Below are 24714 nucleotides of genomic sequence, written 5' to 3'. Positions count from 1 at the left end.
GCTGGCATTTAAGCACCTGTGAAGTTTTTTAAAAAAAAAGAAGGGTGGGGGGTGGCAGAAATTGCAGACTACCAATAAAAGAGAGTGCTGAAATGGTTGAAACTGGAGTTAGATGCCAAGTGTTAGCAGAAGAGACTCTTTACCACTCTGAACACTTCTTGCATGCTCTTAGTAAACAAATCTCTTCCACTTTTTTACTAATTAGAAGGAAAGGATGTTTTCTTTTGAGAACTGAGATTTCAATAAAAACTAAGTTCTAAATTAGGCTACTGAGTAAATGGCTCACTTCTTTCTCCCTTGTGAAAGCACACAGAAAAGGTATCTCAAGGATGAGTTATCCACTGCTCTGCTCTCCTGAAAAGTGCACCAAACATGACAAGAACTGAAGCTGTATTTTGCATCACTTCTCACATTTGTAGGTAGAATGAACTTTCCTAAACCATCCTGAGAAACAGTAGCAAATGGTGCTAAAATAAAAAGCTTTGTTACTCACATTAATACTTGTATCACATAAGAAAAAAAACTTCCATATGTAAGTCTGAAAAATGAGATCAAAAAACAGGTCCCTTGCTGGTCTCAGGTTAGGAAAGGAAAATCCAAGAAAAATACTTGCTGTGAGACTGAAAGAAGTGACTGAGTCATCTCCAGAGTTGTCAGGAATTTGTTTGTTTGCTTTTGTTGTTTTTTCATTTGTTTAAGTCAGATCTTTATTAGAAAGATAAAGGCCTGATTACTTTTAATCATGGAATTTCACTTTTGGAATTTAAAACTAACTTTGAAGCATGTACTTTCTGATATAATTCCTAATGTTTGATTGCATGGGATCTTGGGAATTTAATGGTTTTTATTTTTTTCCAAATGTCCAATTTTAAGATTTTGAGTGTGACTTCAGTGTGATAAATCTAAAGAGGTACAGCCAACCTGACCTGTAGTCACCTGAAATTAAGGGGAAATTTTGTTGTTTCTCTTGTGGGAGGGAAGGGTGATGCCACTAACAGGCATTCTGGGTTGCCCTTGTTGAAACTGTGTGTTTACTGGTGATGGTAACAGGGATAACCTTTTCCTCACAGGCCATCAAAAACAATGCTGGATTTAGAGTATGGATCCTGTTCTTCCTTGTGATGTGTTCATTCTCCTTGCTTTTCCTGGACTGGTATGATAATTAACTAAACATACTATTGTCTCCATGCACTGATTGTAAATGTGATCCTTTTTTCAATGGAGGGGGGTATATAGCATACCTATGTATTTTATGCATTTTTTCATACCTCTGTGATGGAAATATTTTGCAATAAATACATGTGTGCACATATCCATTAGTACATTCATTTAAAATCCCTTTATCAAACATAAAACCACACTTAATCCTCTGGAGAACATGAAACTCTTTGAAAGAGCTGTGAAGAAAGCTACAAGCTGGAGCAGAGCTACCAGAAGAAAAAACAACACTACTGGTTTGTCACAGCCACCCACCTGCGATGTGGAAAGTCCAGCTCCCATCCCAGATCAAGAGAAAACTGTTACTGTGCAAAAGCATCTACACTGTCTCAGGCGTTTATTTCATCACACCACTTCAGTACACAGTGATCACTTTGCACATAAATGACCTCTACTTCTAATCCTTTGAAAGTACTTGACTCAGAAATCAGCTTGATCTAATGGTAGTAATAATGATAAGGAGTCAACTAAGCTTTACTTGTAAGTGAAAAGAGAGAATACAACATAAAGAGATTGTGCAATGAAACAGATGTTCTGGGATGCTGGAACAAAGCCAAAGGATAGACAATATTAAAGTCAAACTCTTCAAAGTACTAAAACTGGGAGCAATTTCTTAACTAAAAAAATTTTCAAAACCAAGTGTAGATAAGACTCAATAAAACTCCCTCCTATTAAATCAGAGGAAAAATGGTTTTGACTTCAAGAAGCACAGACAATCTGTTTCTGCTAGATCGTAAGGCTTACTAATTTTTATTGTTTATTGTTACGAGGAGAAGAATAACTTGTTTCTCATCAGTACTTGCTTGTGTATTAAAGTTTTTACTGTCCTAAATTTAAGGGGAGGAGATGTGAATCATTTCTATTTAGGACAGTCTTGGGAAACAGATCTTTCCATCCTGCAAAATCTGAATGTCCTCTACAAATACGTTGATATGAAATGTGTGTTTTCCTATCTCTTCTGAAATGTATATTTCTATACATTTTATGCAACAAGCAGCATCATTCTTACTCCTTACTCTGCACAGAGTGAAAATGTCAAAAGTTACATGTGAATTAATTATATTCAATAAAGCAGTTGCCTGTTAGAAAATGAAAACATGCTATGTTTTAAAGACCTTAACATAAGCTTGATATTTTTAAATGCAAAGAAAAACTTGGCACATAGTTTATTGCTTCTCAGGCATTCCACATACCATGATGACTTAATAAAAAGCCTTTTACAGCTGCACTGTGTAATGTACATTTCCTAGCAAATCTAGAACATTGAGTCATAATGGTTATTTTTACTGTATTGGGATAACAGGCTTCTGTTGGAGAAAAACAGCAGTAGAGCTGACCATGTTTGTTCTACTACAGAACTTGAGAAACAGCCTATACTGCTGTTCTCCCTTAATTTTTGTACAGACTCTACCAAAAAAAAAAAAGGAACTTTTGACATGTCCACTCTCCCTTGTCCCATTCAAGTTACATGAATAAAAAGGCAACTGGCTTGCCCGGATGCTTCACCCTCTTATTTTGTATGTTAAATTAATAAAATGTCTTTTTATAATGTATATTTAAGATTTGTAATAAAAATGAAAACATGATTTCACACAAAGAATAGGTAAGTTTGTAATTACAATGGAACTTTAACGTGCATCCACAATACTATGTTCTTCTACGTCTTTTCCCCTCCCAAGCCATACACAAACAGTTCTACTCTTCACTCTGTTTCACATGGAGCTTCAACAGCCAGCTGTGGTATCTAATATGCTACTGTTTCACTTGTGATGCTCTGTGTTTTAAAAAGTATCGAACTGCAAACCATACATAAACAGAAAGCTCTTTCTAACTAATAAAAAGGGAAAATGTGAATGTAATACAAGAGAAAATTTAGACATTTTACTCCTTCAGCTGTATCCAACAAATGACACAGTGGACTACATGTGAATAGGCTTTCTGCCTCTTAAGAATGATCAAAAGATGTCATTTCTCAATAGAACATCCTGAACTGTATATTTTTTACACTATCCTTAACACCCACCACTAAAACTGCCTGTGTTTTTCCATAATGTCTATCTAGTTTGTGTTTCAGTGCACATCCTTACCAAGATGCTAAAGCCACAGTGGAAATGCAGTTAAATCTGCTGACAGCAATAAGAAAACATTGAGCATGCCTTGTTGCAGAGAACTTCATTATCACTTACAAAAAACAGTAAAGGAAATGTAAGGAAAAATGCAACCTGACAGTTTCTTTCTCCATACAAGTATTACATTATGCCCTGATGTCAGTGCTGACTGTCATTCTTGCTTGAGCCCAAACTAAAGATTACTTACAGCTTTCAGCTAAACAAGAGATCACTCTAGTTATGGCTGGGGTGTTTCGGTTTGCAAAATGACAAAGAATTCAAAAACTTAATAAATTAAGTATCTGTTCAGACAACAGAACACATGATTTATCTAAGGTCCAAGCCCTGAAAATCCAGTGACAAAATCCATCAGTATCCAATAAACTGCAAGAACATCTCTAACATTGGGGGTTTTTTTTTAACATTGAAAATGGTGTCAAAGCTCTACAGCAATGCTGATATGCACCTGGGGTTATGCCCATGAATGTTCTGCAGCAAGATTTGTTTTCGTTTTTTTTTTTTTTTTTTTTGCAAAGCAGTATCAGCAAACAGAAGCAATTGCACCATAAACATGAGTAACCTCTAAATTATCCATAATTATATTAATGAAAAGTTCCTTGAAGTCCCTTAGTTACCTTCAAATGACATAGTTTTAATAATTAGCTTATCATACTAAGCTGATTTCTCAGCAGCTTCAGTCTCCTGTTCAGACAATTTCTCTTCTGACAGTACTGTCATCCACGGGGACACGGAGCGTGTGATGGTTTGTTTGGCCAGGTTGTAGTGATTTATGACTGTGTAAAATTTCCCTCGAGCGCTGGAGTCTTGTTCAGAGTAGTAGTTTTCCAACCCAGCTGGAATGCACTGATTATTCTGAAAAGAAAATCCATTGCTTAGATTTCAGATACAGCCCCCCCAAACACATGAAGCAGGTTAGGGTTTTTTTCTCCTTTTCCTTTTAGCCTAAGCCAACAGTCACTTTGTATGAGTCAAGATGCAACATACAGCAATTAACTACGGTGTGTTGTCCTGCTGTGTTCAGAATGTTCTTCCCTGCAATCCTCAAACTACTCATGCATTTGCCAGGAAGAACAATCTGAGTTTATATGCCAGAATTATTAACATACAAGATATGTGTTTGCCTAAAATTTTTTTTAAAAGTATTCAGTCTTCAGTTCCAGCCACATTTTGCTGTTTATTCCTGCCCGCCAAATTCCAACTGTTTGGTTTACAACAACAGCTGTCTGTATCCTACTGTTAGATTAACTTCAGGCAATTTAGCCTGGTGTTTGCAGTCTGAGGGGCAGAAATTAATACAGATATATTTGTGCCAAGGTATGAACAGTTTTACAGCCCAGTAGCTAACACATAGAGGCAAAACACTGTGGGTAGCCAAGTGTATGTGCAAGTGTGTACACACATGAAAAATACTCCACTCCTGATTGTCAGAAAGATATAGCCAACAGCAGGCTTTTAAAAAGCTCTCTAGAGCTGTGAGACTACATTATGTCATTTCCCAGGAGTTTAAGAACACTAAATAGAACCTGCTAGATGCTTACAGCTTTGGAAAGTGAAATAGATAATTTAGAGAGTAAAATACAAAGTAGGATCCAAATTTTGCTGTCATCTTAAAAGCCAAACTAAATGTGTGTGTGCAGTGTGTTTGTCTCAAGTATCATCCAGCAACTCTTCCAGTGATGGTGCAGGAAGAGCCTATGGAGCAGCTCATTGCACCAAAGGAAAAAATGATATGGACATGTACTGTGACCCCCCCCACGTTTTGCCCCAGAAGGTTTTGGGGTCTCTATGCAGGTCCTCCTGCCACACTGGCCAGTCCAGGCAGTCTTGCCTTATACTTCAATGTGTTAGGGCAGTCACCTGAGCAATTGAATTGACTCTTTGTGAGCTAGAAGTAGCTGGAGCTTGAGGAAAAATATGTTCAGTCATTTCTACTCTGGCTATTTTAAAAAGAAATAGGATATTCAGTCTTCCTGCTTCCAGCACCAGAGGACTAAAATTTATAATATTACAGCACAGCAGCTTTGAACTGCTGGTGTTCTCCTACTCAGCAAACAAAATTTTATATTGGGAATTTCTCAGCAGAAAAACACATGCAGAAATTCTGTGGGTTTTAGGACCAGATGCTGCCTTAAAAGTGCCCACATTTAATTCTGAGTTGACTTTTGTCTATGTGGAAAAAAAAAAAAAAAAGGCATAAATAAGCACCAGTAACAACAGTTTCAAATGGGTTTAAGTCATAAAGCAAAAGATGGGTGAAGACCCAGCAGACAGTCTTGGCTTAATACAAATTCTACTTCCTAAAAAGGCTAGCATGAAAAAAATCATCAAAAGATATGAATGAAGAAAGGAATACTTGCAAAAACAAGAGGCCCACAGCTAGTCTTAGAACCTGCCTGCCCCTGATGAAGTCAATCATGTGGCACATGTGATAGCACAAAGATGCCTCGCTGTCACAAAACCAACAGCCCTCCCACAGAGTCAGCACCTCACTGGCTCAAACCCACAGGTGTGACAGAAACCTCAAAGTGTGTCAGACTTACACAAGTGCCCAGAGTTACCAAAGCCACCCTGGTTCCCTTTATTGGTGATCTTTTGTCAAGGCAGCAGCTGGGGCAAGTCTCCCTCACAGTTTTGTTGAAGTAGCAGCACAAAGCAGACAGGATTTAACCCTGGCTAAACAGCACCGGTGTCCGTTCAGCACTGTAAGTCAACAGAGGCTTTCCCATGCTCATAATCAATTTATTTGCCAGCTGCAAGACTGGGACCTAGATTTATAAAAACATAATCCAGGAACATGGAATGGAGCTATTTCATATGCATATTCATATACTTTTTCTGGAAGTATTATCCATGTTTTATCTGGGATAACTGACACTACTGCTGATGTGATAAAATGACTAAGAAGTACATAGACAGACATATTTGTAGTGATTATTTCACCCAGTCACAGGATGTAATCACAATTCTAAATATTTAAGATGGGGAAAGGAACACAATCCATTGAACTAATGAAATCTGCCAAGGAAATTCAAGCAAATATAATTATTAGAGCTGAAGACAAGCCAAGATTACTGACAGTCTGAAAAAAAGCCATAGAATCTTGTGTTGCCTTCAGAAGCAATTTGCTTTGTAGCAGGCAAAAATGACTCAGTAACATTGGGGGAGGGGGGTTTTGGGGGGTCGAGGGTGCTTGTAGTCACAAACATGCAAAATATCTGACAGAAGAGCCTAAAGAAACACATCAGTTTCCCTCTTGACTGTGTTTTTGCTCCCAGGATTTCATGCTTCTAGAAGAGATGGGAAAACCTCTCCTTTTACTCCTTGCCCCTTGTGTGCTGCCCAAGGACAGCCCCTTGGCTTAGTTCCCAGTCAAGGCAAGCCATGCAGCACTCAGTGACTGAGTGATGGGAACTGCTGCTGAGTCTTACCCTGCCACTTGCCTGAGACTTTCAGCTATATAGTACATTTATTTCCATCCTTTTTATTTGTTTCCGTGGCTCCCATGTGAGAGAAGTAAGGAAGGCCATGAGGAGAAACTGGGATGCTCTGGAGTGACCTGCCAGTATTTTCTTTTTTTCACAATCCTTCTATTTTGGAAATTAGTTACAGGTTATGGCCTTGGATACCAGAGAAAACTGTGGTTGCCAGCGTACATATGGCTGAATTAAGATGATTCCTTTTGTTCTTTGACATGAAGACCCCAGTGGTATTCACTTACAAATAGTATCTTCTGTCACGTTAACTTTGCTGGGTCAGTAATTCCCAATTTAACATTTAATTGATGGTGCGGTCTTCAGTGCTCTGAAATGACTTTGCTGTACTGTCCACAAGTCTGATAGAACACAGCTGCTTTGGCAACAAAAGCTAAAGGGTAACAGATAGGGTACAGAACATACTGAAGCCCTGGGGAAATTGCTCAGGATGTAAGTGCACTCAGGTTTTTGCAGTGAGTCTCACCAATAGGTTCTGATGAGTGCTCCAGAGAGCCAATCTGCACAGAAATAAGACTGCTGTACAAAGGAAAATGAGCACCTTTTTAAGCACACCTTCATGGCCTGGAGGCGTAGTACAGCAGAAACCTTTGGAACTGCTCCATGTATGAGAGCATCAAAGCAGAGAAGAGCGAGTCTGACTCAGAGCTGTGGTTAGCTCAGCCTTTATGCAGAGATTCCTGCAGTACCAGGCTTCCTGAGGCAGGGACACCTTTGGCCTTAAGCAGGAAATCACCTCAGCATCTGAAACCTGGGAACATCCAGGCCAGAGAATGTTGTTCAGTCCACCTGAAGCATGAAGCCAGTCCACAGAGATACTGGTCACAAGGTGACAGACTTCATGTTTCCTAGGACATCTGTGGAAAGCTGTGCCATCACCTATCATGGACTCTCCCCAAAAGAGATGCAAAGTCATCTTAACAGTGGTAGTTTTCAGGCCTTGTGTCATTTGCCAACATCCTTATCCTGTAGAACTCTTTTAAAAAAGAGTTACATGATCAAAGAGGCTGTGTTTCCTGGCATTATGCCATGAAGCAGCTGGAAACAAAACATCATCTCCAAGAAAACCACCAGGAGAGTAACCATGATGCAGCCCTGTGTATGTGCTGCACCTTAAAAACAGAGCATGAGCTATGGGACATTCTGCCTAACTTCTGTCCCGAACACACAACCTGAAAGAGAGAAACAACCAGACCCTGTTCACAGGGCAACTGAATTATAGTGTTCTTTCCTTAAATACTTGTGACACTGGCAAGAAAAGCCAAAAGAAGCCAGAAAGCTTCAACTCAGAGGAGAGAACATCATGGTGTGAAAGGAGGCAGAAGCAGGAGACTTGCTAGACTTGCACAGGAACACGTAACTGGCCGTTCCTGTCAAGTCAGGATCACATCAAGACAGGCTTGAAAGGAACATACAGTCCATATTCCAAACTGCTCAATGCCAAGAGAAAGCTTAGGGGGAAAAAAATGCCTGTTGTCCCCTGAGACATGAACACAGAGGGGTTTCAGTGCCTGAGACAACACAAAAAGCCAACAGCAGAACCAAAACTGGATCTTCTAAGTTACAGCCAAGTATTCTAACCACAGCATCTTTTGCCCTTGGACAAACAGAAAGGAGTAACCAACTGAATGCTTGAACCTAAATTAATCCAGAAGGGCTTCACTGATTATAATTTTGGACTAGATTCTTGTAAGATATTTATGTGCCTGAAGTGACAGATAAAATCCTGAACAGCATTGTTGAGGAGTCCTGAGGCAGCCATCCCTTCTTAAGTCCTTTTGAAGTTCATACTGGGTACCCATTCGATTCATTACGTGACTAAATATTATTAAAAAATTAAAGAGAAGAATGCCATGATCACTGCTACTTTTCTTACCTAATTACAGCCAAGTTCAACTCTGCTAAATTTACAACTGGGAAATCAATGTTACTTTTCTGACTTTCAGCCCAGGCCATAGCAAAGGAGCCAGCACTACCATCTCACACAAATAAAGTGAGCCCAGCCTCCCTTTTGGTTAAAACCAGTATTTTTTCCAATAAATGTGTTTTCCCTTTTTTGGCATCACTTTTGGCAGTAGAGCTTGGAGGTCACTGTTCTAGAACAAGAAGTTCTTCCTACAAAAATAACCCTGAAGTAACTCTACTACTCTTAATGAGAACATCACTCTACTGTTTCTTTGACACATATTCCAGATTTTTTTTTCTCCACCTTTTATCAGTTTCTTATTTTCTAAGACACAGTAATTTGGAGGAACGTGCAACATTAAACCATATGACCCATAAATGAGGGCTTTGTCCAGACAACTGCAGGTGAAGTAAGTCTGAAAGACACCAGTGTTTGGACTTTTGCTGTATTTTCCATGTTTAAAGCATTAGCAAATAGCACTATTAATATTGTGCAATGGTACAACCTCAATTATAAATTACCAAGAAAGAGTATAGCAGGAAGCACACTAACCTATGAAAAGAAACACCCAATCTGTGCAACACAGCATGACTTAATCAAGGTTATGCCTAAAACAACACAGAATATTACATACTCTACTGTTTTTCTAGAATGGGTATGCAATTTACCTTGAAAACAAATCCTTCTGGACAGGTATGATCATACTTGTAAACCTTGTAGACTACCAGAAATACAACACATGTTAAGAATGCAAGGGCAAAAAGGACCAGCACAGTTACCTGTAAAGAAAAATAAAACATGCTTATGTTAGTAACGCAGTGCTTATTCTATTGCTGCTTGTTACTGCAGGCAGCAGGAGTCAGCTGGGAATGCACTTTTACAGTAAAATCAAGCAAAGGATAAAACCAGCTGCTTAATTATTGAGGGAGAACAGGGAAGCAGCACATAAGCGCTTCTACCCTGCCCTTCTCAGAGAAGAAAGAGGATCATCTGGTCAGTGGCCCGTTGCCTCTGTACTGCAAGGCTTTTTTTTACTGCATTTCTGTTTAAGGCCCACAAGGCCAGGACACACCAAGGTAGCTTGTGTCTGCTGTTTTTTCAGCATGTGGATGATGTAAGTCTAAGTCTAGTTAATGTCAGCTGATAAGCATGTTTGTTTTCCCTGTGCCTGTCCAAGAATGCAGTCAGGTGATAGTAAGTTAGCACAGGTGTCATCCAGAGGTGACTCTTGCACAGCATGGAGAAAGTAATGTCTGCCCTCTCTTGTTAGGATCTGAGTTTGTTGCACCTGCTCTGAACTTAGGGATAGTTAGTTACACCAGCATTCTGCATTCTTGGTTGCTCAGTGCTCCTTAATTTATAGGTTGACACAGTACTGCTTCATCACACAGAGACTGCACAGGAGTAGTTCACTGCCAGATCCGTAAGGGATACACCATGTTCAACACTGGGCCGGCCCTCAGGAGCTGTGTGGCACCTCTTTCCACAGTGCTCACAGAGAAGCCATTGCAGACAGCCTTGCCTGGCTTTTCACCATGTCCTTCAGCACCTCTCTGCCCCTGAACTTGGGCTGTGGAGAAGTCCAAGACACACCTTAAGACAAATCTGAAATCAGTGTCAGTATCAAGCTAACCTTTCCCCCAGGTACAAACTCTGAGCAGCTGGGGACCAGCAGCCTTCTGGTGTGACACAAGACAGAATTACCTTTAGAATTATGTCACCCACTGATGAGAGGAAGCACAAAATTCTGTCCAGCAGTTACAGTGCAAACCTCTCTAATTCAGACCCATTTTTGTGGAAGGTATGAGCTGAGCAAATCGCGTTCATTATCTGGGAGAGTATCCCAGATGTGTTTGTATTATTTTAAAACTTCTACTGATAGACAAATAAGTAGGTCATGGAGATAACACAGTAAGAGTGATTGAGATGAATTTTCTTTTTGGTAAGTTAGAAAGAAGCAGGCATGTCCTATAGCATAAGAAACAGTAATAAACAGAAACAAGATTATATGATTCATTTTTTAAAACAAAGCATAATATGATCTAAATTTTAAAGTAAGATGAGTAAACCAGCTACATACATCTCCTGAAAAGAGAACTAAGGCATAACGGGGTCAATTAATTGAAACAAGAATAATCTGGTATTTGAAAAAGCAAAAACAACAGAAAATTGTAGCTTTGCCTATTGGTAAAAACAACTACCACATATCCCCTTTATGATAAACCTCTGAACTAACAGAGTTTGCAACACTGCAAACTGTGTGTGGCAGTGGTATTAGGACATTTCAGGACTACAATAAACTTAAGGGACTTCTCATCCTGTGAAAGCAAATTTCATCATGGGCAGACAACAGCAAGTGCTATATTTCCTGGCTGAAACAAGGTTTAGGAGTATTGTGTGTTGCTGAAACCAAGGATTTGCTAAGGATTTTTGACAGAAAGAAAATAAGCAAAAAAAAAAGGAAGGCTGGAGTAGAGGCAAGGAGAACTGCAGATCAAAAAGTAATTTAGCAGGAGAAATGGAGATATTAATGTAACAATGCCAGTTGAAATGAGACTTGGAGCAAAGGACCTTTCTGGTTAATAGCAACACGTTCAGTTTCTCAACAGTCTCTGGATTACAAAAGAAAAAGGAATCATATTCTTAATTACCCTCTGAAAACTTCAAATTGACAAGAATTTTCATATCTAATTAGCCTTTCTCCAAGTTTGTTACTTGTTTGCATACACAAAAGTTAACATGGATAGCTCACTCTGTCTTGCCAACCTTGTATGCTTACATCTCCCATGCCCACTATGTCCTGCATGAATTCAAGAGACAAAGTACATTTTCACCTTCCTTTCTGGTCATTCCCTGTGGCCCAGTTTAATAACAACCAACATAACACACACACATATCCCCATTCCTGGTGCAGCTATGCCCTAGCTCAGCCCTTCTGATAGGTTTTTAATCAGGCTTCTGGCTCCACACAGCCTTCAGCAAAGGCTGCTCTCTCTTTAGGTGCACAGGCCTGTGACATGGAGCACAGACATCAGGCAGAAAATTGCTATGGCACAGATCAACCCAGCTCATATTTGTCTCCACCACAGATAGGAGCTAAGAGTTTAAAATGTTTTGAAAAATATTCTCAAGTCTCATAGTATTTTAACCATATTTCCTGGTCCTTCTACTACCAGCCAGTAGTAGAATTGTAACATTATTTCCCAGCTGTAACCATTCTGACATATAGATGAGGTCTCGAATATACTGAGACAACATACTAACAAGCTATTTTGTAATTGAGACTAAATACTAAGACATTAAGGAAAAACTGTATTTCCACAATCACTGCAGGATCACTTTTCAAAGCTTCAAAACTGTTCTGAGAAGTAACTGTTTTTTAAAAGAAGATAAAAAGCCCAGTGTTCTGTTGGTTGCTGGAGCCTGGCAGGTTGCAGAGCCACAGCCTCAGGGGTGACTTGCTGAGACCTGTTTTCAGTGACAGTGTGGAGCTGTGAGTTCTCACTGCTTGTACAAGTTCCTCCATTGCCACACAGGAAGCCATGGGAAGCATTCTCAGGGGTCCTGCTTCAAAAATCTCACAGAATTTTTCTCTCTCACTTACTGTATTTCCTAATGTTACTAATTTTGGTATTACCATGTAAATTTTTACTCTCATTATCTCCAGTGATTTGCAATCACGCTCCAGTTGCAAATCCCTAATCAAGTAGGATCTTGTCTCCTTCCTATTAAGAGAGAAGCTCCCTTCTTTACCATCCTTCAGGACAGAAGTAACTTCTATTTAAAGACAGTTGCAGATGCAAACGGCACAGATGGAATCTAGTGATGGATTTCTTTCCAAGGTGATTGCCATCACCAGTTAATCCAGCCCACGTCGCCCTTTTAAGTTGAAAATCCTTCCCTTTTTACTAATAGCCATTTTTCTTCACTCTCATAATAACCCACCACTGATGGTCCACAATGGCCATATCCCCATGTTCACGTCTGAACCTGAGGCAGTCAGCTTCTCTCCCCAGCCACTAACACAGTGCAGCCTCTGTGCTTCACCTTCTGAGCCCTGTCCTCCCAGATGCTTTTCAGAAATAAAAGGATAGGAGGCAACAAGCTGCTCTTCAGACCACAAGCAACCCTAAAGCTGCCATTTTATTGCTTTCTTCCACAGCAACTTTGCACACTTGCTATAAACGAAAGTTATTCTCTTCCTCCTACCAACACACTACTCAGAATTTGCCCTATTCCTCAGGCAGGAGTGGATGCAGTGCGTGCATGAGCACCACTTCCCTTCTTCTGGAAGGAAATCTTGAATCTCCTTTTTGTGGTAGCCAGCTGGCAATGCAGGACCCCACACAGTACAAGCAGAAGTCTTGTGAATTACTGTGGTCATTCACTGCCATGTACATCCTGCAGAACTCCAAGGTAACTGTCACACCTCAAGAGCAATGGGCTTTTAAAATACTTTTCTTGAAATAACAATATGATAGGACAAACAACCATTTCTTTTACCTAGGAATTCAAAGTGTGATTTTGCTTTCATCTTGAGTGTGACATTTAAAGTTAGTTTTAAGGGGATCTGGCAGCAAAACGAAGTGAACAGAGAAGATGACAAGATATTATGTATGTGGCAGATTTTTGAATAGATTGTAAGTGAAGAGCAGAAGAAGGACAACATCTAGCCAGAAGCCATTAGAGTAATCAAAATGAGAAATGACTAATGAATGAACTAAGCATACCCACAGCATAAAACCTGTGTTCAGACTCTGTAAGCAGTTATCTGAACAAATGAAACTCACCATATCTGACAACTACACTAGCATGTAAACAGCTTGTGATAAGGCCTTTACCATAAGATCTAGCAGATCCTCCCCATCAGTCCATGCTACTTTGCCTCAGCTACGAAACACTGCAAGCTGTATTTTCTCTGCCTGGCTTTATTTGGACTACCTTTTTCATCCAGCTGGGTAATACTACAGCAAAATTCATCAATTGCACCAACAGTGCCTGTTTCCTTCACACCCTTTCCTGGCCATGTTTCAAGGCATGCACAAGTCTACCCTTTTTGCTCCTCTCAGCTCCATCCACTTTGCTATTTTATCCTACTGTCCCACTAAAGCCTAGGTATCATCCATTTCTCCTCCTTCACCTCTACTTGTCTAATGCCTCCTCTTGCCTGAAGTTCTTTCATTAAGCCACTCATACTGTGCTGCTCTGCACCACGCCTTCCTTCATGCTTTTCCTTCCATCAGCACACAAACCCCTATAAAAGCATTCCTCTTATTAGAAGTGGAACTAAAGTGGAACTAACAAGATATGTGATGATTTTCACTGCTCAATCACTGGCACTTGGTCACATCTCATCTCTGCTCTACATCTATGCATTATCTACTTCACCTGCAGCTTCTTGGGACACAACTTTCATTTCTGATCTCTCTGTAAAGTGCGAGGCACAGACTTGCTGCCAGCACTGAACAGGAAGAGTGGAAACACACTTCTAGAGCACCTTTCATATGAAGTGATTTATAGCCAATTAGTGCTTTGCTCACCAGTAAAATGCAGAGACCTCTGGGGTGAAATACAGCAACTCTGTGCAACCACTCAGGACAGGAAACTAAGATTATTGCTATCCAATTTAAACTACAAGAGAATTTTAGGCAGACGGCCTGTAATTACAATAGATTGTCTGGCTACATCCCACAGACAAAAATTCGTAGAACATTGCATTGACTTTCCTGCTAATGGCCGTGACCTCCATTTCACCTCTCTCCACTAAAATTTTGCATCTCCAGCTACACAATGCCCTCTACCAGCACATTAGAGAGCACAAAAATCAGCTTTGCACTTATCACTGCTTTTGCAAAATTATGTCCTTGTTTGCTATTACCTCCGCCTGTCCCTGGAAGTTTAAATGAAAAACATGTCTAAAACAACACACTAAAGAATTAAGAAAAGTTCACCTTGTGGGAAATGGCAATGTGAAAGAAAAAAGGAACATTTACATCTATACATGCAATATTTGACTTGTATTCATTTACAGAGCAATGCAAATCACACAGAACACCCTGGTACAATGTCCTATACTTGCTGTGGGAATATACAGGATGACCAGTGACTCCAAAAGACAAGCAGATGCCTTGCTTCAGAAGAGTATTTCTAACATTACATGTCATGTTTAGCTGTATGACTGGTATCTATCTATTAAATTTTATTTCTTCACCACAACAATCCCATCAAAACTTTGTGCTCAAAGAGGATGATAGTTTTGGGGCAGCTTATACAGAAAAAGCAGGAGAAATCCAAACACTGTCCTTCTCAAATAGAAATGACAAAGAGGAGGAGAGAACTGCTTTGGATGCTTACCTGGAGATGACTGGGAGTAGCAGCAAAAAAGGCAGGCAGATTCATGAGGCCAGTAACAGAAAAGAAGCTATAGAACCAGAGCTTATTAACAGTGACAGTGCAAGACAACAGGACCAGTCTGCAAGGGAATTGATTAATGAAACCTGAGGGACACAGTGTTAGACAAAACAGGTTAACAAGGCACTGGCCTTGAGATCCTAGAACTGCAGCTTAACTCGGTTGTTCCTGACAATGTTCCTGTCATCTTCCATCACAAGACACCATATATTGTGTTTCTTAACAACAGGGATCTGAGGAAGCAGTTCAAGAAACCCTGTGGCACCAAGATAAGAACCTTACTACCTTCCCATACAAACCCAGAAGATATTACTGAGGCCAGGAAAAAGGCTGCGTAAGTTATTACAGAAGAGGAAAGGTTATTTAAGTGATACATCTGGAGAGATCCAAAACATCTTCTCTGTCACCAGTGTGACTGGTTCTGTTCCAGTAAAAGGATTTCTAATGGAGACAGTGGCAGAGGACACCTGACTTATAGCAGGGGAACTGTGTTAAGCATCCACTTTACTTAAATCTTCCAGCTCTGACTATAAAATTCCTTTCAATCAAAAATTTAGCAGAAGGATTGTCAATGTCACATCAGAGAATGTCAAACATAAAAAAAAGGAAAAATGACAGTTGCCATGCAGTGCCTTTACTTACATCAATTATTTTAAAGTAATAGTTACATTGAAAGAACCACCTCCTTTTTCTTATTTGAAGTAGTAATGAAAAAATTCAAAGCCTGCCAAAGACTTATACTTGTGAGCAACTTTAATCTTGTGAGTGGTTCCACTGGAGGAACAGAACTACTAATGACAGTAAGTACCTGTCACTCTTCAGCACTAAGTGACAGACACAGAATATACTTAAGGAAGTGGTACCTGTACAGGAATCAGTTGACATCTCAGGCTCTTAAGAGACTTTTAAAGTGGGAGCAAAGAGCTACTCAACACACAAAGTAATCACACAGCAACAAAGCGAGAACTGATTTCCTTGTTTCTGATTATTTTTGCAGCAATAATAATCACTGGCATTTACTAAGAAGAGGTACAAAAGTGTTGAGGCAGAATCATGTTTGAAGGATGCCCCTTTTAAGATGGAAAAAACCCCTGAACAGTTAGATGTATGTTGCATACATTTTTGCAGTCTTAAAGTGACCAGGAAAAACTGCGAGAACTGATCCTGAAGTTCCAATTCCTCTCCCATAACCTCGTGCAGACATTTCAACAGCTGCTTGCTACTTGACAGTACACGGTTTGCACGGTCTTAGCACAGAGATAAGCTTGAGGCTTTGGCTCTGCAGTTAGATGGATGTAGAGGTGTCAAGGATAAAGTCAGAAGAACTGCTTTTGAACAGAAAGAAAAGGCTGAAGGCATATCACAGCTTGGGTTGATTTAAGGGCTTGAAATTTATTATGAAAAATCAGTGTTTGCTTTCAAAACACCTCTAAATGTTCTTTATTGAGGTTTTCTCAAGGACAGAAAAAAATGCTTTGATACAACAGATTTTTTTAAATGGGTGTGGTTGTACACAACTGCCAGCTGTAGGCCAATCAATGGGTGCCGGAGTAGACATCCCACTACAAAATCCAACTGGATGTCATAAAAACACTGCTCTGTCAATGGGGGAGACAAAGGTGTGGACTTGGGTAATTCATACCATCAATTTTCTTCTGCCCTAACTTCCTTCTATGTCCTGAATCACAAGGCTCCTTTGAAGTTACATTTCCAGCCTTGTGTCACTCTGTACAGTGGACAATTTACAAGAGAGAAAAATCTGCCTTGTTCAAAGTTGCTTTCCAGATGTGAAGAACCAACTCCCCATATCAGCCTACACTGTTAAAAGAACAAAAGCAAGACTTCTGTTTCTATATGGGAAATAATCTCCAGTGAAAAATCACATCTTCCTTGGTGTGGTTAGTGCCATAAAAATAAATTAAGACAACAGGGTTCTCAGAATTAGGAAATCTTCACATTCTTCTGAGAGATTCTGATTTGAACTCAGAATGTGGTTTCATAGAGGAAAATTATACTTGCAGTTTTCTTTGTAAACATTCTCAGCTCTGTTATAATAACTGTGGTAATGTGAATTGAATGCAGAAAAATACATTTTATAATTTGTTATTCACCAGGTACTAAAACACCAAATGATCTACATGACATAGGCCCATGCTGGAGCGACTTCATTTGTTATAATGTGTAACTTCTCAAGAAGAACAGCTTTAGATGATCTGCACTGCTGAATCCGAAAAATGCAATCTGCTTCGTCATTATTTAAGAAGTACATCCTAGAATACACATGTGAATTATTTGTAAATATGACTGACTGACTTGCGTTATTTTTAGCACAACATTTGGGCTGTGTCTTGTGGCAAGCTTGTGCATCAGTGATGTACAACACTGAAGTCATTAAAACAGCATCTGAAAGTTTTTTCATGAACACAAGCCAAAGTCAATATCTCACCAGTTAAATAATGCGTTTCATAATTATAGCAAATATTTAATTTTCAAACAAATATCTTTTTGCTCTCTCAGAATCAACAGCAGAAGTTAACATGATGGTTCACAATTAATAAGGACCCAGGAGAAAACCTCACACAATCAGTACTTTTCATCTACAAATTTATGAAATGTTATCAATTATTCACGTCATATTTACTACTGGGAGTGGTAAATACGACAATCATCCCTTCTGGAGAACTAGTCAGTTTTCTTTAAAGTGCTGCAAGCAGCGTAATTCAATTCTAAAATTGTTATACAGAGATTAAGGGACATTTTAGGACCTGAATGTTCTGCATGCACATTGTTTTCAATTAAGTGAACCACAATTTTCCTAACTGATCAATCCCCACACTCTTCTTTAGAAACCTAGACTTACAGCCACAATGTGAATCACCCTGCAATTCCCAAGAGATACTAAATCTTACAGAAACCTCTCTCTGATGCAGTAGTTACCTAGCAGCAAAACCTAGCAACCCTGTAGTATGAGATTAATCCCAGAGCGATCATCATAAAGTAATATCTAAAAGATATTTTACTTAAGTATGCCATCCAAAGGTATATAAAAATGCAATGCAAAAATCCTCAGGCTTTTAACTGTTCAGCTATATAAATTAGAAAAGACTACCCACCAGCATGACAAGCTATTTATTTGTTTTCAGCAGGGTCTCATTTGCTCAGCTCTCCCAACAAAGACAGAAAAAAACCCCCAGATTTACAAAAGGATGCACAAACCTTTTAGATGTGACCAAGATATTCAAAACCTTTCCTTAGCTACAATTTAATGTTCCAGCAATGAAATCCATTAGGCCCTACTGCTAAACCATAAGTGCAAAATTCTTCAGGTATAGGCTCTGCTCAGCTGCTTGGAACCAAAGTCCTAGCAGGGCAGTCAAACTAAACACTGCCTCTCCTTTCTCTTCTACAACACAGCAAGCATTTTCCAATCACCTTCGTGTGACCAGGACTGCACAAAGACAGCCAGACATAAGCTCTCCTTGTTCTAAGCTGTCCATTTGCCATTTACCAAACCCTCACCTGAGAGGAAGGGGATTACTCTCAAGCACTGGTACTATGGAGCCAAGAGGATAGAGAATGTTAGTCAGAATGTACCATCTTCCCTCAGGGATGGGACATCCTTGCCCCAAATCAAGAATAGGAAAACCTGGAACTAGGTTTCCTACCTCCTTAGTAAAACTCTACCACACCCCATAACATCTCTTCTTGGCTATCTGGGGTGGTTCCCCACACAGCTGACTGGGAACCTATGTGCTTCACTAGATGGCTGAAGGCTCCACCAGGTGAATGGCACTTAAAACGTTTGTCACAGCAACACTCTGCAAAGTTCCTTTCCAAACATAATCTAATCCCTCCTTGAGCCTTCACTTTGTTTCTTTAGCATGCTCTGATTCCACTGTGAGCTGCATATACACTTCTGAAGGTCAGCTTGGGCCTGGGGAGTTTTAGAGCACTGCTCAGGCACAACAGTACCAAAATCTCTGGGTGTGCCCTAAAACTCCTATCATGCAGACAGAGTTTAGAACTGTGCAACAGAATCAACACCTTAACTGAAGCTCTGTATTTTTCCCTTACGTTAAATGTTAGGCTTTGCAAAGGTATTTGCACTTGTACATTAAAGAGTGTGGTTGCCTACTCCTTAAAAATGCTTTGGCATCCTTGGGTAAGATGCCAAATTAAAAGCACCTAAAAGCTGCAGCCTTCCTTTGTTAAAAGAGCAGAGGAGCATGAGTGAAGTACCAACTTTCCTGGTTTGCTTTAATTACACAGAACAAGAAAAACTATTCTCCAGTGGGAAGGGGGAAAGGTAATTCAAGCCTTGCACCAGTTAAGCTCTCAGGTTTCCTATGGGACTAATGAAGGGATTAATAAGGGTGTGGATACTAAAGAATAAATCTGAGTCAGCTTCTTGCTGAACTGCCATGTGACAGTAACAGTTGTCACCAAACCGTAAGATTAAATTGGACCAGGAAAACTGATAGGAAAGAGCTCTGGTATTTATCCCTGGGCTGCCAAGTCATATATTTAACTATAAAAAATACATAATGGACTATGACAGTGCTTTTAAGAGAATGGTTTGGCCACAGAGATAAATAAGAAGCCAAAAAGAAAATATATGTTCTGGTGGTTCTTGTCCTTCAACACAAACAGGAGCTTTATCCACGCCATGAGCCCTCCCTGTGTGCAGCCCACACACACCCTGGCAAGCCACATTCTGAAACCCACACGCTGACAGAAACGCCTTCAGAATTCATCTGCCAGTGAGGGATTTACAACCAACAATGCTACAAGATTTGATTTTGCTTCTAATTGTTAAATACAGGACTATTATAACATTGAATTTATTTTTCTCATGCCCAGCTATACCCACAACAGGCACCCTGTTATAGCCAGTTCTGACTACAATCAGCAATTGATTTTAAGCACTTCTGCAAACACAACTGAGTCATTAACATCTTCAGATAGCACTGCTTACCTTAAATCTTTCTGAAACCCCTTCAGTGATGCTGATTGTGAATTCAGCTATTTTTGGAGTACGGAACTTTCCCTTCTTGCGATCAGGTTCATATTCTGTTTTTGTTTTGACCACAACCTTTAAGAAAAAGAATCAATCACAAAACTATCAACTAAAGCTGGCCACAAAACTCTTAATTATTCTTTAACTCTTCTTTTATCTGCTTACGAGCACATCTAGCACATCTATTTTCCTGTCCCCATTTTGTGTAATTCTTCTTTGAAAGCTCTAAATTATTACTTATTTTTTCCAGCATATCAAACATCAACTAACTTACCTCTCAAAGTGGTTTTGATGGACCTACAGGAAGACTCGTTATTCACCAGTCTCACAAAGGTTCAATTTTTTCATCTGTGGTGATACTGTGCTGTTATACTAGGCAAGGATAGATCAAATCCAAATCATGGACCTTTCCACTTTGTAGTTTGAAAATAGCCACCTCCATTTGCTTCAGGAAATTCCATTAAAGGGATTTCAAACTGGAGACCAACAGAAGACTATTGAAGAGTACCCAGAAAATTCTTGCAGATGAAGATGCCATGTTCTTTGATGGCAGGATTTGGAGTTTAAAAAAAACAAACTGAAATAACCCACGTACTCTAGTTGCTATTCACCATGTGATAGACTATGGCCCTTGGCACTCTTATTTTTAACATCTAATTTCTGAATTATCAGCTGCAAGCAGCAAGATGCACACGAACCCTTGTGTTAATGAAATTTCTTCAAACACCCAAGGCTCTTCAGTTTTTTCCTTGCTATGAACTACTGCCCCAAGCTGCACTATTTAGCACCTTACCTGCATTCCCAAAATATTCATTACGTCAGTTTTATCTCTAGTGTTCTCCTAGGCATTCTAATCATACAAAATTTTCACATCCCTAACCTATTTGCCTCATTTTTGTCTTCTGCATTTTTCAGAATCTTTTTCCAAGTATTGTTTTCAAGATAGGGTGCAGTTTATTGCTCTGATGGTACTATTACAGTTTACTCAATTTCCTCTGTTTTTCCAAGGAATAAGTATCTACTCTTTTAGAATTTTGAGAATCAAATTCTATCTTTAGCACAGCCTGCGGTATTAATAGCAAATACATGATCACAGAAAGACCTGGGTTGGAAGGGACCTTAAAGATTATCTTGTTCCAACCCCATGACATGGGTAGGGACCCCTTCCACTAGACCAGGCTGATCAGAGCTCTGTCCAGCCTGGCCTTGAACACTTCCAGGGATGGGGCATCCTCAGCTTCTCTGGGCAACCTGTGCCAGGGCCTCCCCACCCTCACACTAAAGCTACTCTCAGTTTAAAGCCATTCCCCCTTGTCCTGTCACTACATGCCCTTGTAAATAGTCTCTCTCCATCTTTCTGCAGTTAAGACTGTGACACTCCAGGTAGCCAGACTCTGAAATTACAAGCTTTGGGTTCTCTTCTTCTCACTTCCCTGAAAGGTACCTTGAATGTGTAACTGTACCTAGACTCAGTACCATAAAGTTTATTAAACACTTTGACAGTATATTTCTTCAGGACAGAAGTTTAAAAACTACTTACCTATTTTCAGCTATAATTAGTGAGACAGTAGCTATTACCTATTTAACTTTATAGCTGCCCAACAGCATCATGGAAGTTAACTGCCTGACGATTTCTGGAATGCTTTTTAACATTTTAGCTCCCTTCCTCCCCCCTTTACGTTGCATAATCTCAGGCAACTCAAATCACATTCAGCTGACACTGAATGTACAGTTCTAACTGCTTGGTTATGTAATGTCTTCTTTTGTTTAACATATCTAAATATGAATTTAAATCACTTCATCCCTCTAATTTAGAAACTGTCAAAATCATCAAATCCTTAGCACTGTAGTCACTACTGTTCAAGAAGTTATGCTTCACTGCCATGCTGGAGCCTTCCAAGTGAATAATAACCAGAGATATATGAAGTATGTACTTCTATTCATTATACATGAGTGTCTGCATACTTCAGAATTTTATCAGTGTGTCAATCTTTTCTTAATACTGTTTCTTTTCTTCAGTTGCTTTGCTCCTGCCTTTGAGTCTGTAGCAACCAGTAAAGAGACACTAACATGACTAACCAGTTACAGGACACCAACAGGACCAATGAATTCATGTATTTAATTTTCCTCCTCTATGTTTGCAAAAGGAAAAGAAGGCTAATATACAATTGGAGAGTGGAGAGTAGAGGAACCAATCAAATACTCATTTATTTAAGCTTCTAGCTTAGCTGGACATTTGCTTTCATTCAAGGCAAATGCCATCCAGGTGGGAGGAGTTCTGTCCCATTCTAGTAGGAGCAACGGGGCTGGCACAGAAACCCCTGGACTCACTAGAGAGGCTGTGCTCAGCTTAAACCTATTACCATGCAGATCCCTCGTTCAGACTTCTGCTTAGCAGTGCAGGAACAGAACAAATTCCTTTGGTCATTGGTCCTTGGTAATCGGTTATATCCAGTCACCAGTTGGCAGATGTATCAGACACGGTAAGACTTAACTTGTTCTAAAGCCTTAGGGTGTGATTTTGTCCTCAGTTACAAGATTTACACCCATGTAACTGAGGGCATAAAATGGACCCTCAGGCTCCTGAACAGCTGTTATGGCTTATTGCATCTATGCCAGCCAACTGGTCACCACAAACAACACAGAACAGTGTTGATGGCAATTAAAATGGAGGTAACACATTTATTTGTACTGCCTACAAGCAACACTCTACTGAGGAAAATTTTACAAGTTAAAATTCTTTAAGGTAAGATTATTTGATTTTTTTTTTTGAGGTTTGAGGAATGTATAGCTATCACTTTAACCAAAAGTAGAATTCAGCTTGTGGAAGACACAAGGCCAAAAATAAAAACTGTATGAAGACCACAAAGCTTTTTATTACCAGATGCATGTGGGAAAGGTGCAGGTAAGAATCCTATTAAAACAGGATACTGAAAACCCTGAAAAATATCCTACTCTTGTGGGCCTCATGTGTAGTAGCACTTACTGAATTCTTTATATGTGAGGACAATAAACATATTTAAAGGCTATCACATCACCTTTCCAAATCTTTAAAATTAAATCCCTAATAAACAAGGCATGTAATGAGGAATGCAGGAAGCACATTTCCCTTCCAACCTGCAAGCAGCTCACTGGACTGTCCCCTTGCAGCTACAGAGGATATCTGAATTGCCTATCTGGAGGTTTTCGAACAAAATAAATTGCCAAGGAGAAAACTCAATGGCCTGTTCTCATCTCATTATTTCAGCTTGTCTGGGGTTAGCATTAGTTTCTTACTGAAGCACAGAAGGAAAATGGAAGTGCTCTCTGTTGCCAGTATACCCATGCCCATCTTGCAGAGAAATAAGGCAGGGGTCTATTCCCCCATCAGGGGGGCATTTTTTTTGACAGATAAAACTTGTATTATTCACACAAAATACACAATACCTTCAAGATACAAGAAAGAAAGATACTGAATAGGAAGGGATGTGACAATACGGCATAGAGAAGCTTGCACTTATATAGTATACATTTCATACAGCAGCACTGAAATGTCTATATGCTTATTGCTAACATTTCACCCTGATTTTTAATGCAAATCACCATTACTGGATTTTCATGAGCTTAGCTGTTCGGGTTTTTTCCCCAGAGGGATCTAGCATGCCTTGAAACACCCCGTATTTCTTGCCGTTTCTAAGCTGCTCGTTACCCATAACCTATTCTTTTGTTGTTTGCCTGAGATTTGGGTGTGATTCTCCAGGGTGGAAACTAAAGCCTACTGTACCTTATCAGGAGGTGGGAACTGGAGCTGATTGACATCCAGGGGTGTGATCAGGGGGATGGTGTCAAATCCATCCTCCAAAAGGGGCTGCTTTGTGCTCTTCTCGCTGAAATTATTCCCCAGTTTCACCATTCTTCCAGGATAGAGGGATTTTCTGCTGGCACACACAGGCACACACGCACAGAAATGCAAAATATCAGAAACCAGACCTTTTCCCAGCCCTCGGGGGACCCGAAATACCTTCTGGAAAAAAGAGTAAAAAATTTAATAAAAAAGAATACGCGTTGGTCGCTATGACTCGGTTAGGTACTGGCGTTCTAGGAAGTACGAACGATGACCAAGAGCTTCTACTATCAAAGTTTAAAAAACCCCAAACCACCACGCACACAAAACAGCACCCCAAATCCCCGACACGTCAGTGTGCCCGCCGGCGGGGCCCGGTGCGGCATCGCCCGCGGGATGCGGAGGGCTCGGGAGCCCCGTGCCCGGCGCCGCCGCTGCCCTCGCCCCCTGCCCTGCCCCCCTCCCGGGCTCCCCTCGCGGGGCAGGGGCCGCGCTCCGCCGCTCACCGCCGCAGCTGCCGGCCCTGGCTCGGGGCGCGTCGTTCCGCCGCGGCCGCGCAGCGATGGCGGAGCGGGGGGCGAGGCGGCGGCTCTCCCTCCGCGGGTGGCTCTGGGCGGCCGCAGCGCCGGGGCCGTGACGCAGCCGCCGCCTGGCTGAGGCAGCTCTGGAGCAGCAGCACAAAGGGGCCCCGCGGGGACGAGCGGGCGGCGACTCCCCCC

General features: G+C 40.4%; 2 protein-coding genes across 4 annotated transcripts in view; one reads left to right on the top strand and one right to left on the bottom strand.

Annotated features, from left to right (window-relative positions):
• The window catches only part of STX18 (syntaxin 18), a 62607-nt gene extending 58732 nt beyond the window's left edge, over window positions 1-3875 (top strand). The window contains exon 11 of the mRNA XM_042053694.1: window positions 1071-3875. Coding sequence (XP_041909628.1) covers window positions 1071-1166 — 96 coding nt within the window. The 3' untranslated portion in view covers window positions 1167-3875. The remainder of the gene's footprint in view (window positions 1-1070) is intronic.
• NSG1 (neuronal vesicle trafficking associated 1) lies at window positions 1539-24714 on the bottom strand. Of its 3 annotated transcripts, none has more exons than XM_042053696.1 (5): window positions 24502-24714; window positions 23936-24089; window positions 20131-20247; window positions 9413-9523; window positions 1539-4199 (listed from the first exon to the last, which is right to left on the bottom strand). In XM_042053696.1, the coding sequence occupies exons 2-5, from the start codon at window positions 24062-24064 to the stop codon at window positions 3999-4001; spliced, it is 558 nt and encodes a 185-aa protein (XP_041909630.1). In that variant the 5' UTR covers window positions 24065-24089; window positions 24502-24714; the 3' UTR covers window positions 1539-3998. The 3 variants fall into 3 exon arrangements, with proteins under 3 accessions (XP_041909630.1, XP_041909629.1, XP_041909631.1); XM_042053695.1 differs by having other exon boundaries at window positions 23936-24086; window positions 24502-24667; XM_042053697.1 differs by lacking the exon at window positions 9413-9523 and having other exon boundaries at window positions 24502-24572.

Source organism: Corvus kubaryi, unplaced genomic scaffold (genome assembly GCF_017639235.1).
Source record: "Corvus kubaryi isolate FWS band 111438036 unplaced genomic scaffold, C.kubaryi_AGA036_p1.0 split1-131, whole genome shotgun sequence".
NCBI classification, from domain to species: Eukaryota; Metazoa; Chordata; class Aves; order Passeriformes; family Corvidae; genus Corvus; species Corvus kubaryi.
The sequence above is the reverse complement of the archived record's forward strand: the minus strand, read 5'-3'. Positions and strand labels throughout refer to the sequence as shown.